This window comes from Echeneis naucrates, chromosome 4 (assembly GCF_900963305.1).
Source record: "Echeneis naucrates chromosome 4, fEcheNa1.1, whole genome shotgun sequence".
Taxonomy (NCBI): domain Eukaryota; kingdom Metazoa; phylum Chordata; class Actinopteri; order Carangiformes; family Echeneidae; genus Echeneis; species Echeneis naucrates.
Genome location: NC_042514.1, coordinates 12746608 through 12760553, shown reverse-complemented (window position 1 = coordinate 12760553; position 13946 = coordinate 12746608). Strand labels below are relative to the sequence as shown.

At 39.4% G+C, this 13946-nt stretch overlaps 1 protein-coding gene across 2 annotated transcripts in view; it reads left to right on the top strand.

The window, feature by feature from the left end:
* Positions 1–3983: 3983 nt before the first annotated feature.
* Positions 3984–13946, top strand: part of mcf2l2 (MCF.2 cell line derived transforming sequence-like 2) — an 80566-nt gene continuing 70603 nt past the window's right edge. Inside the window, exon 1 of one of the 2 annotated variants that reach the window (XM_029499628.1) lies at positions 3984–4062. In XM_029499628.1, coding sequence (XP_029355488.1) covers positions 3984–4062 — 79 coding nt within the window. Of the gene's footprint in view, positions 4063–11724; positions 11834–13946 lie in introns of those variants that run through there. The other variant, XM_029499630.1, reaches the window with a different exon arrangement.

The following is a 13946-nucleotide window of genomic DNA, read 5'->3' as shown; positions in this document are numbered from 1 at the left end:
TAGAAAAATAATATAGGAACAGTTTTTTCAAAATAAATCGGTAAATACATTAATTATACTTCTAGAGTCGTTTTTGTGAGAAATCTTTACTTCCGCATCCGAAAAAGCTAAAGCGGAAGTGACGTAGGCAGAGGGAGCGCAGTGAACCTGTGCAATCGGAACCCGGGATTTGATGCTTGCTGTCTGAATCCCTCCGTGCTTCAGACAGGTAGGCCAGCAGACACGATGTTATGCAGGACTTCAAGTACTCCGACGACGTGCCAGATCTCTGGAGAGTGTCCTTGGACTAGATTAAAAAAAGATCAAGATAAAAAGATAAAAAAAAAGAAAAAAAAAAAAGATATAAGATAAAAAAAAAAACAAAAACAAAAATACGGGATACGGGATATTGTCCGGTTCGAGCAGTCAACTGAGTTCATCTATCAACAGAATGAGAGTAACCAAACTAACTAACTATCAGCCAATCAGCAGGGGTGGACAGGAAGGAAGTCAATTTACTTGAGTATTGTATTTAAGCACAGTTTTTGAGTATCTGTGCTTCACTTGAGTATTATTTTTGGGGGATATTTTTATATTAACTTCACCACATTTGAAGGGCAAATGTCATACTTTTTACTCCACTACATTTCTATTGATGCTCTCGTTACTCACTCCTTTCGCACTAATCTGACATTACTCGTTCATTGTTTTTAACTGTATTTTTTTTTTTTTTTTTTTTTGTAACATGAAAACCTCTGTACGAGTTCCAGGTAAGAATATGGCCACGATGTATAATCCTCATCCTACCTGGATTATTTCTCCATAACGATCGACTAATTCTACATTATACATGGTGGCCGTATTATTACCTGAACACGCATTAGCTTATATCCAGAGTTTGGATGTCTTCTGTGGACATCACTGACAACAACACGGTCCAACTCTTCATCACAGAATACAGGTCTGTCTGTCTGTCTGCACACACACACACAAAACATTAACACCGAGCAATGTCCCGGTCCTTGTGTGTGTTGTTGTGTCTGAAGCGGTGGAGTACTTCTTCTAAATTTGCTGTCAATATCTTTGTGCGGAAATAAAGCCAACAAGTTAAATAAATGCCCTCCACGTCACTTTCTCTGTGACCTGACTGCAGCTGCAGCCCTCTCCTCTCTGCCTCTCTTCCTTTCTGATGGAGCTACCAAACTCAGCTGTTTCTGTCAAAGATACTTTAATACTAATGACGTTAGCATTAGAGCTGGTCAGTTAGCTTACGTTACAAGCTATCTGCGCTGTTTCTTGCTCTATTTCTGTTTCTCGTCCCAGCTTCATCGTCACCACCTTTAATTCATTTTTTCAAAAAATGTCTTCGCACCTTTTCCCACCGTATTTCAGACTTCAGAAAACAGGCTAGCATAGTTTAGCGAAGGCTCGGTGGCCTAATCATTTGTTGGAGGTGGGGGGGTCCCTGCAACAGGATCTTTAAATATTGAAATAATTATATGTATGTTTATATTTGATGAACGGGTATTTTAAATTCTCCCCCTTGTCCTACATAGATAAGTCATCTCAGTGGGTGATTCGTTCTTTTTTTTCTGGTCTGATTTTGTCTAGTCTCGGTCCAGTACCTTGCGTTAGCCCGGTCCATTACTCGTAACCAATTACCAAATTAACCTAGTCGTGTTTGGTGCCCGCACCGGAAATCCAACTGCGTCTCTCTGGTCTTTTCTGGTCTCTTTTCCGGTCCTGTTCACCGTCTGTCTACTATCCGCGTTTCATTGCTGTAGCCCCGTCAAAAAGAAGTGAAATTGGGCTTTCAAGTATTTTATTTTAGTAATTATCATTATTTATTTATCAATTTATTTATTATATTTCATACCCATGAGTATTTACTACAAATGATCTTTTTGAGGATTTTGTGCCAAAATTTACACTAGCTTTTTGTGTATGTTGAAGTGGATTAAAAACTTTATAGGCATCAGGTGAATCCCTGGAGCAGTGAAGATGAGGATCGTGGTTTGAGTAATTTGGATTTCATTATTTTTGTTATGATCATTAGAGCAGAGCCATTTTTTTACTCATACGGATTTCATTTGAATATGGCTTTTTGACACATAAAACTGCCATCTTTCCGCTCTCTGTTATGGTAATAATTATAGTGCAACACAAGTAATATAAAAAATATTTAGCAATATCTTTCATTGTAGCCATTTTGACATGCTTTGGAAAACAAGTTTCTGGTTAAAACTGATAATTTAGGTTACCAATGTATCTCAAAACTAACTTACCACCATCCACGGACTAACAGACTGACCTCTGAAGTCGACATAGCTTGTGCAGCTCAGACAGTGCGGAAAGTCTCTGTGGGCAGCGAGTTGCAACATTTTGATGCCTATTGCATTTTTATATGTTGATATTTTTGTTAATTTGGTATTTACAACAAGTAATTCAAATTAAATCCATTGTTGCGTATATAGTCAACAAGGTAGGCATATTGCACCCATTATAACACGTTTGGAATTATTGTTTGCTTTGTTTGGCAGCTGCTGCCATTGATTCTGCATGTGTCTATTGTCTGGGAGGTTTCAGTTGGCAGGGCGCACAGTGTCAGGCTTAGGCTGTGCGCAGATGTCTCTGGTTAATGGTTGTCTCCCAGCAGTCCACAAGGTCCCAGGAGCCTTACACTGATGGAGAGATGCTGATGCCCCGCCCAGGCATCATTGCTTCAGTCACAATGGAGAGGGAGGGGCGTTGAATGAATCCTGGCAGCATGGATTATTGACAAATTATGGAGGCTATTGATTTGTTTTGTTTGTGGTGAAATCAGAGATATTTGGCAGTTATATTGTCTTTGAAGTGACTTAAAAATCCATTAATCATAAAAAGAAAAAGAATTTCAGTTATTCCCCCTACACTGGATTTTGTCAAAAAATTAAGAGTGTATCAGTTTGATTTTTCAGCCTGTGTCAGTGGCTCCGATCCATGTGCAGTTTAGCTCCAGACACCAGGTTTTGTGTCTTAAAACCAGCCCCCACCCCATTATTCATCCACCCTCCCATCTGTGTCTGCCTCTCCCTCCGCCCTGCAGGTATAGCAGCTCTCTGATTCGCTTTCCCTCTACGTGACTCATCTTCTTTATTATAGCCAACAGAGCATCATCAAAGCAGCAACAACAGTGCTTTCCTACACAGAGCCTGAAGGGTCTTACTGTAAGTGGAGTGGACTCACATTATATATATATATACACATACAAATATCTGTAGAGAGAGAACTATAGGAGCAACCTGTGTTTTTTGTAGGTTTGCCATGTCTTAAACATCTTTTTTGCTGTGGGGATTATTGTGGTTTGGACTTGGAGAATAGGTGTGAACGCATCATGAAAAGGTCTGAAAACTGTCTGAGTAGCTGATGTTTTGCTTACATCTAATTAAATCTTTTTTGTGCAGTTTCTTACAAATTTACTGACTGTCTTTTTTTAATGGCTTCCTGACAATTTTTTCTTTGATTGCGTAGTTTGCTAACTGACAGGCTGATGGTCCCTTATGCTACATCACTGTTTGACTGACTGAAATTAACTTAATTATTATTGTAATTTTGATCACTTAATGCTGGCTAATCATTTATCTTATTTGCTGACTGGCTGAGCTACCTCCTGTTTGATTATCTCATCCATGCTTGGCTTACAAACTGATTATTTTATTCCCAGTTTACTGTTTTGCTGTTTGGTTCAAAGTCACATCATCATCATCAACATCCTCAGGATTTTTGACTCTTTGGATTTGAAGGAGCTGCGATAAAGGAGAGGAGAGGCTGGACGGAAGAAAAATAAAAAAAGAAATAAAGACAGAACAAATCAGAGGGAATAAAATCAGAGAGGAAAACTCGGAAGGAGAGAATCAGATCAGGAAGCATAAACGGCGGAGATTGTTGAGGAAGGGAGAGTGATCGGAGGAGGCGTGGCACCGGAGAGAGAAGGAAAGGAGAGTGGATGCAACCCACACCCTGAGATGCTGTGCTGGCTGAGAGAAGACGAGATGTCGGCTCAGGAGCTACTACAGAGGGTGCAGTGTGTCATCACTCATGTTGGTAAGTCATTTCTGTCCCTTTTTCATCATCCTGTGTGGATTTCACGCTTCGAGTTGGTTGGATTCAGAAGAGATTCTGGTCCTGGTCTATTATGGGTAAAATGTGGCGTAAAAAGGCAAAACCTCTTCTCTTTAACTATCACAGTTAGTTGAAGCAGAAGTGGGGGATGTACAATTGCATGTCTTTCTTTGGAAATCCTGAACTGTTTGTAAATGCGAAGAAAGAGAAGAAATGAAAGGAAGGCTGAGAACCGCCATCCTCTCATTAGGACTGCAAAGTGAGGAGAGATGCTGCGGGATGCTTTGGACAAGGGCAGAGGGAAAAGAATATCATCAGCATACCACAGGGGAGTGTTTGAATTTGATTAGTGTTTCAGTTGGTTATCAGCCTTTCACTGTACTTAATCTTTGCTGCGATGCTCTATTTTGCTGTATAGCTGGATTGTGATTGTGTGGATTGGAGTGATTATTTGCTGATTGCAGTTTGCAGTATTTCATTTACTGCTTCATTTTGAAAGATGGATTATCTTTAGTGTTGCTGAGGCTTCCAGCTTTTATCAAATTAACTATGTTTAAATTGCAATGTCGGAGAATAGTCATGAATCTTATTCACATATTTTTAATTAAAAGAAATACAAGCTCAATATCTATCGCATTTACAATCTTACATTGCTATTAGCTACTTCAATTTATCCTATACCCTGTTACCTTTTACCTTACTTTCTCGTCCTTATTTTCCTTGTCCTTCCATTTCTTGCATTCCTTTTTTTTTCATGGTCATTTTCCTTCATTGCTAATTTTTTCTTTCCCAACTCCATCCTCCATACATCCTCACCATTCTTCAATCCCTCCCTTGCCATCCCTTCTGTCCTTTCTTCTGCTTTCCCATCTCCTCCTTTCCCTCACTCGATTCTGCCTTCCTTTTCTCCTTCCATCCTTTTCCCTTGTCCTCCTCCTCCTTTTCTCTTCTGCGCCTGGGTCTTTTTCCGGCTGGCGCGGGAAGTAGGTTAATGTGCCACGCTGGAAACTATGGCATAGCATCTTCCATGCTGCACTTCCTGTATTGCGTCGCAGCCATTTGTTAGTAGGTGGGTGGTGGGGGTTGGGGTTATTACAAAGATGATTACCATGGAAACTGAGCTAGCTTCTCCTAACCAAAGGGGCTTGTCTCAGTTATTGATTTCCTAGATGAGGAAGATGTTTACTATTGCTGTTTACTTTGACATAGGGGAGTAGGATGGAAGATCTTATTATATAATCACAATTGCGGTCAAGACTCATGTGCTTTTAACACTATAACCACCAAGAGGTAATTTTGACCTTGCTTCACTACAGGCTTTATAATTGCAACTGTGCCGTAACATAAACACCCCCCCATCCTCCCGTGCCCTCGTGCCCTCTTGGCGGTTCTTTTTTTATTGAAGAATCACGAAAATGCATAAGATGATGTAGAACACAATTTTAGGAAAAGTCATGGACTGGGAGATATAGGGGTTTTACGCAAACAGAGTTACATGCATTTTAAGTGGCAAGAGAGGTCAAAATGACCTCACAGCGGTTCTAGTGTTAAATGATACAAAAGGTGACACGGAAGGAAACACATTGTGGCATATTTGTAAGATTATGTGAAGTTAAAGTTGTTCTGAATCTCTACTGTCAGTATATAATTTGTTAGATAGTAGCTTATGGGCCATTACTCTTTTCATGTGTATTTCATGTATTTCTCTCTGTTCAACATCACACATAATATTCCTTCACCAGCAGGGAGCTCACTTGTTCCTATTTGAACCTCAACACATCTTCAGACAGGGCTACATTGAATAACCACATGCATGTCTTTCATGTGACTTTGTCAATGACATAACCATCCTTTCAAAATATAAATGAAACAAACTGATCTTGAGAAAGGAATTCCCCCTACTATTTAAAAGCAATGACAGCCCATCCTCTTCTCTTTACATTTCTATTAACTTTTTAAGACATCCTATTGTCTGATTGTCATGTTGGCTCTTCATTAGTGTCATGTAGAACAGAAAGATCAAGTGAGGGGAAATAATACATCTCATTTGACTGAAGCTCTCCTCACTGTTTTTGTCAAACATCACATAATCATCTGATGCTGCTATCTTCTTGTCAGTTTTAGCCAATTTATATTGTGTTGATATTCTTGCTTGGGGAATTTTAATGTAGCTTTTTATATTGATTTAATGGTACTGTAGTACTTAAAAAAATTGTTTGAGTACATTATATAAATTTTGTTGAAGACACAAGGAGCTGAAATGAGGACTAATAAGATACGGACTAACTTGTCAACAAATGTGAAGCTATGTAGCTGATCTTTGTATTTGTATATGATCTTTGTTCATACACCATGTAATAATATGACTCACAGCAAAATCCTGTATTGGTGGGCAATGATGTCAAAGCAGCACTAGCATGTGTGATTTCCCGTAATGTCTGTGTTCCCCTAATGAATAATTCATGACGGCACAGGCTGCTTTAAGAATGCCCGATCTAAAATGGCTACGCACGTCCCACTAAAGCGTGGTGATTGAACAAGCGGTTCTGAGGTCTGCAGACAAGAGCTGGCTCCTCAGACAGCAGTGACATTGTTAATCAATGAAGATCCTTTGAACAGCAATCCACGCCCCCTACTCCGCTCTGTCTGCAAGTCCTCGGTCAAAGGGACCCTATGAGTAGCGTTAGGTTCTAATGAAATGGTCATGGTTTGTCCAATTGATTAAAAAAAATAAAAAGATTTTAATAGCACCCTCAATTAGTAAATTAAGTGGATTCTCTTCACGCCACGCAATTTTTTTTTTTTGAAGAAAGAAATTAGCTTCAAAGTCAAATCCTATCCATTAATATTGAAAATATTTTCTTGTTTTTATGTGACGATTAAGAGAAATTTGTACAACTTGTAATATATGCTCTTAAAACATTTTTGTGCTCCCTTAAGTTAGAAATTAGACTAAAACTAAAACTAAAGTTACTCTATCAAATATCCACCAAACTTTGCCTCTTTAATTTAGCATATGCAGCACACTTAAATATCAGATAACACCTTCTTTCCAGTTTAAAGTATGTGCATATTGGTTAAGCACACCATTTCCCATACAACACACATACAGGGTTAATTTTATATAACAAAACTATGCTAAATGAATATAGAGGCTTAAATGAATGAGTTAACTTGGTGAGGTAGAAAACTGGTGAAATCTTTTAAGTAGGCTACAGACTGTGACATAATAGTAAAAAATTACAGTTAGCGGCCATGTAGGACATAAAACTTCTTTAGGAAGTGAGCGTCTTCCTCTGTCTGCAGTGCGTGATTACAAAAACTAGAAAATTTTGACCATGATGCATTGCAGATCTGCAGCTTCTTGCTGTGTATTGGTGTTAAAGAAAGGATTTCTGCTGTATACACTAATAATGCTGTGAATACTACAGAAACTTGTTCCAGTGTAAATAGAGAAATGGCAGCTGTGGGGTATTATTTTCGTACATTGGCTAAAGGGGCCAAGAGGATTAGTATTATAGCCACAACTTGATCTGGAGCAAGGCCTTTTTCTTTGCATATTTCTCCAGAATAATTCAATACTCAACAGCAGGAATGGGGATGCTGAATGGGAGAGCATATTTATAAACTTTAACAAACAGTCAAGAGAGCCATTATGGGAGCTGAAGCTCCCATAATTTTCAACATGTGACAGCAGTTTTAAGATATGTGCAGTCACTTCAGCCAAGAAATGGCTTCAAAAATGATCTCTCTACTACACAACAGGCACATTGTGGGAAGCACACTGAGAGTTTGGGTCTCCACACCTGCTAGTTTGGCACATCAAATCAACCATGTAGTTTTTCTTCAGAGATGGACTTTTGAAAACATACCTGTGCAAAACCTGGGACCCAGTTTTCACCTGCTTTAGTATAAACCTCCTATCGAGGGTTGCATAATTCTGGAAATTTTCAAAGTTGGAAACTTTCTGTGGGAATTAACAGCAAAACATAGGAATTAATGTGAATATAATGGAATAAACTGTAAATTTAGCTTTTTGATTGGGTGGGGGTGGTGTATATGAGCAATATTTTACTTCACATTCAAGGTTTTTGCTGTTCAATGAAAGAATTGATTTTGACGTTCAATACAGTTGAGCCTCCCATGGAAAGTTCCTGGAAATTTACCAGAAAATGTCTACCCCTTTGCAACTCCTACTTTATCCTGTATTTCCTTCCCCCTAAATCTGTACAAAGTGCGTTCTGGACAAAACACCTCAATACCTTCCAGTCTGGCAAAGCAAAGTTTTAAGTTGAGCAAAACTCCACTGCAGCAGTTTGAGTGTTGACGTTGCTCCTGCAGTCTTGTTTTAAGAATAAAAATACTGATATTTTCTTTCAATGTGGCTTGTTTTTCTTTTTTTTGCCCATCAAATCTGAATAAAACATAGCCAAAGCTCCAGTAAACATATGGATTAACAGAACAATCACTTAAGTTAAAGTCCATCTGGAAAATGGGTAATATCCTGTTTGCAATAGCAAAGTAGCATTACTCTGAAGTGAAGTTGTTGAGGCCTGGAATAAAGAAAGGTGAATAACCTGTGTCCTAAACAGGGAGGTGTCAAATGGGAGGGTCAGAGGCCACAGCTGGGACAAATTCTTTCATTTTTAATCAAATAGTTTCCTTCCTGCCCATTTCAGGCTTCACTGGTTACAGTAAAATGAAGGAAATTTTAGGTATTGACAGCAGCAGATATGTAACCATGTGATGTGTTTTTAGAGTAAACCTGAGCCCATTTACAAGACACTTTGCTTTGAAGTATGCAACTGCCAGCTTATGGTAGCTGCAAAAATATGTATGAACTGAACCATATACAGTACAGGCCCAAAAGTTTGGACACACCTTCTCTTTCAAATGAATAGGAAGGTGTGTCCAAACTTTTGTATATTAAAAACACTAAATATTATTATTGATAATATTATTAATTGGAAGCTGTTGTTCCTTATACTTTTGTCTAACTACAAATGCCTACTTTTTACTAGGAATTGTCTATTCACATATAAGTCACTATCCACAGGATGGTAGTAGAAACCCAAGCACAGGTAACTGGAGAGGGATCATTAGAAAGACATCACTAGAATGCCATGTTGAACTACTTTTCCTCTCAATGTGATTTGGGGATGCTACTGCTAATTGCCAGTTTTCCCCTTGTCCTTCTCTTGCAAAGCTAACCATATCCTTACCCCAGCTCCATACTTAACATGGACATAGATTGATACACATTTTTAAAGCGAAATAGATATAATTCCCAAGGTTAGATTACACATGAAACCACTGCATTTCCAAACACAACTTCAACACACATTGCATTATCATTGAAGCTAATAGATGACTATGTAACATTGGCCTTGGATAGAAAATGGCATGTTTTTGTTTGGATATTAAAAGGAAGATTTTCTCAAGCCCCCATGTTGTTGTCGTCATGACGTCAGAGCTGTATTCTCTCTGCTTCCTCTTCCTCTCTATGATGGTGTGGCGGTAGTGGAAGAGAGGGTTAGGTCACTATATCTTTTGTCTTACTTTCTGTCAGCTGGACTGAGGCCAGCTGACTGGTGTCATTCAGAACAACACAGCTGAACAATAGAATTGATCCACTGGGCTGCAGGAGGAGTTTGATTTCAAATCTGTCTTAGTTTTGCTTCACACAGTCAACATCAAGATGAGACTATACTAAACAGCCAACTGTATGCCTTTAGTATAAAGATCAAAAACCACATGGTCAGGTTGGGATGAATGAATGGGCTAAAAAAAAAAAAAAAAAAAAACAGGACTGTGATGCAGAAAAAATTACTATGTTCATTATTCTAGCCATTATGATGGCTGTATCACCTCATCATCCAACTCAAACACCTCCTAGAAACTCTTCTGCCATTAGCCATTTTGGCACTTCATTCATTCAAAGGGTTAAACTATGGGTATGAAAAACTAGAAATATAAAACCCTCCGCCCTCTCCTTCTCCCTCCACCCTTAGTCTCTTATGTGCATCTTAGTGATGGATTACAAAAGCATCACCTCAGAATATGACTCAGATAAAGAAATGTCCTGTGCTTTGTCTTCAAAAGCATAGTTATGGCTTCATAAGTTACACTTAAAGAATGGAAGCCACGGAAAATCTAAATGTTAAAAATATAGCAAAATGTACTTAAACCTCTAAAGCTCACTGAATGATTAATGGAAAGCAACACATTAAGTAACATGCATATGGACTATAGTAATGTAGATAATGGTAAAATAATAAGATGCCTAACTGTATTCCATTGTTGAACTACTGAGTTGACAAATCTATAGACAAATCATAGATATATGACTGATGCAGATAAAAAATGAATATAGTATTTGATAGTCTTGTCTTCTGCAGCCTCCTCCCTTCCGTTCGGGACTATAGTGCTGTTGCTGAGCTTTATTATTATCCCAATATTACTTTGTTTAGACTATTTGATTGAAAACCAAATCTCCGTTCCCACATTTGACTGTTTACATACTGTCGTGGGTATCTCTTATGTGAGTTGTCTATTTTTGGAGAGACTTAACTGGAGACAGTGGTTTGTGGAAAGTGTGTGTGTGTGTGTGTTTGTCTTGCAAGGCTGCACCCTTTTACATTGTTTCTACATGTACAGTACATGCACATGGCACTGAAATAACAAAGCTGTCTTGACTGATGATTTATTGAGGGAAAAGTTCAATTTCAATGAGCAGACCTCTGATGTGTGTTTACTTCAGGAGCAATTGCCCCTCAGAGTGGCTACCGGGACAGCAGAGGAGGCGGAAGAGGTGGAAGGAAGAAGGGGGGACAGTTTAGACATGTGTTCCTGGGAAGGGCTGAGACTCTGGACACATAGGTTGACCTCAACGAAGAGAGCTTGGACTATGAGACAGGCAGCATTATGATTTGGCTCCAGATGTCTTTTCCTGGCGTTTACATGCGTTGGTTTTACTGCGATACCTATAAAAATACTTAATGAGGAAAATGCATGGCAGTTTATTGACAGTTTGTCTCAAGTCAATAGAAATGGGGGCAGCAAGGAAATTAAGTTTTGAAGAAACATGATTATCGTTACCTAATTAAAAGCATAGGAGGCCCATCTTTAATCCGAATGACTGCGGTCTGATCTTTGAATTTGATGTGCAGGTCTTCATAAATCCATCAGAAAACTATGTGAATAACATCAGGAATAGGATTAGCATAGATTTTGTCCTTGTATGAATTTGAAAAAGCAGTATGATTTCACATGATGCTTCTGCGCCCACTGCATGACGCTCATTGGTACAGATGAAAAAATTCCGGGGAAGGATGCAGAGGGAGGTCCTTGCAGCCTAATGGGAGTGTTGCTGACCATAACTGTCTAAACTATAGTAAGAACTGAGCCGCTCAGCTGGTCACAAGGCTACCAGAGAGGCTCAGACCAAAACACACACACTGAACAACCTTCACGCACACATTAACACACACACACTTTGGCATTCCCCTTGTTTCTCCAACCCAGTCACCATCTCTGTCTCTTGCTCTCACACTAAAGAAGTGGTCTTGTGCTACAGTAGTATGGTAAAAGTGACAGCCCTTAGGACCGGACTGTAGTGTCGCTGGATTTGTGTGTGTGTGTTATGTTGCCGTGGACTTCTGACTGGAGGCTGGTTTAGCTGCACGGTTCAGCCCCGTCTCTATGTGAGGACTGCCTCAGAGCAAAAACAGCATCAACATGGGATCCGTAATGTGTAAGTGATGAACATGCTGACTATTTTTTACAGTGTTACCTGGGTTTTTGTGGCTGATATACTTGCTCACTGCTGGCTTGGTGTCACTTTCGAACTATCAGCGATGGGGATAGTGATTTCTAACCTCTGCCACACATCGGAGTGTGTGCCAGGAATAATTTTTTTTAAGGTGAACTTTTAAACAACTTTAAAATTAGTTCAGTGTATATAGAGAAATCTAGGTTGTTTTGCTAAAGCTAAACAAAGGTCAAGTGTCTTTGGTATGGACTGACAAAATGCACTGCTTGTGTTTGTGTGTATTATTTTAAAATTTCATGTTTTAAGAACATTTGTCATTCGCCATGTCCTCACAGGAAAAGAACAAGATTTGTTGCTCAGGTCTGGCAGCATACTAAGAGTAACAGGGTCAAAGTGATTGTCTGAAGAAAGAATACTTTAATAGAATCAAAATAAAATGAAGTGAAAAGACTAAATGCAAAAATTGAGAAGTTTCATTTCTACTGGGAATTAACCCATCTCACAGCTTTTGGGACGAAGCTGTTTTTCAGCTGTGATGTTCTGGCTGTGATGCTCCGCAGCCTTCTTCTTGAGGGGAGTCTGTTTTTTGGGTAAATGGGACCTGCAATCCCCATTTTTCTCAATTGCTATACCCAAAAAGACTTTCTTGTCCTTTCATAAAAAATGCTGAAAGAAGTTCAATCCGTAGAAAGACTTTTTTTCTCAAACTAACTGAATCACAATTTGAGAAACAAGGTTACATGTTAGTTTCAGAGCGTCTACTTAACATGAGGCGTTTTGAGGGCGAGTGTCATCATCCTCAACCGCAGCACCCAGTTTAATTGTCATTATATTTACACCTTAGCAAAGGAATAGAGTTGACAGAGGTTAAATGAACCACCACCTGAGTGTCATTTCCTTACAGTTGTAGCTGTTCTTGTGGCTGTGGGTGTTTGTGGTCATCACTCAGGACAGGCATATGCAAATGTGCTGTAATTGGCTTTACTTCTTTACTTTCTAATGCAGAGATTACAACAGAGAAAGACAGGCTGAGAGTGGCAAGGAGCTTAGAGGCACATTGGTGGCTCTACAGGGACACATGCAAGAACAGCTGCAGTCACATTGCCACAGGGAAGTGAGTGTCTCTGCTGCAGAGCCAGGAGACAGGCTTGATGTGTACAGTCGTTTGGAGAACAGTCACTCTCATCCCAGATGAAATTAGGATTTATCACAGGAGATGGATGCTCCAGGCAGGTTGGGATACCAGACCCTCTCGTCTAGATGTCCAAACTGTGGTAAATATGGACGAGCTTATTCCACCGTACGGATCTCTACTGCTGAGATGCAGTGTTATCACCACTTCCTGGGGGTGTGTCAGGAGACTGAATCAACCATACTAAGAAGTATGTCTACACAGCCCTCACCCTCCACCGCTCATTCCATGCTCCCTTCAGACATATCAATTTGTGTTTTAGTATCTAGAGCCTATGTTTGTTTTGAGATATCAGCTTTACAGGTGCATCACAAATGTCTTTGCATTGTGTCGTACTGATGTTGGTCAAAAGAAAGTAGCTACTTGGTTGACACTTTGCCACTGTAGGTCTTTTTTTCCCAGGGCCTTGTAGCTTCTGTAGGTGTTAATATTATTGTAGGCAGTGGCATACAGATTGGCTTCTATGGTTTTTAGTTGGCATCATATTTCATTGCTATACTACATCAGCATGAGACAATAGTCTCAATAGTCTCAGAATAATTGATTATAGAAGCTCAGGGGTAGTTTGTGAGGTGCTGTATATGTACCTATATATACCTATTGTTCTGTGGACTTCACTTTAAATCCAAAGTCATAAAAAGCAGGAGTGCTTAGGAGTGGAAGGGACTTAGTATCAGCAAGACTGCATGGACTACAGCTTTGGAGTTGCTTTATGTGACCGTATCATGCTGCTCTGAGATTTCGCACTAATGTCAGTTTGCAAGTCCCACTATCTTGGACAGCTATATACAGCAACAACACAACAATCCGATATTATGTTTGACCTGAAGAACTCCAACCTTATGAAATGTAATATTTCATGAGAAGACAGAACACATAGAAAGCCTGGAGTGCAAATCGGAA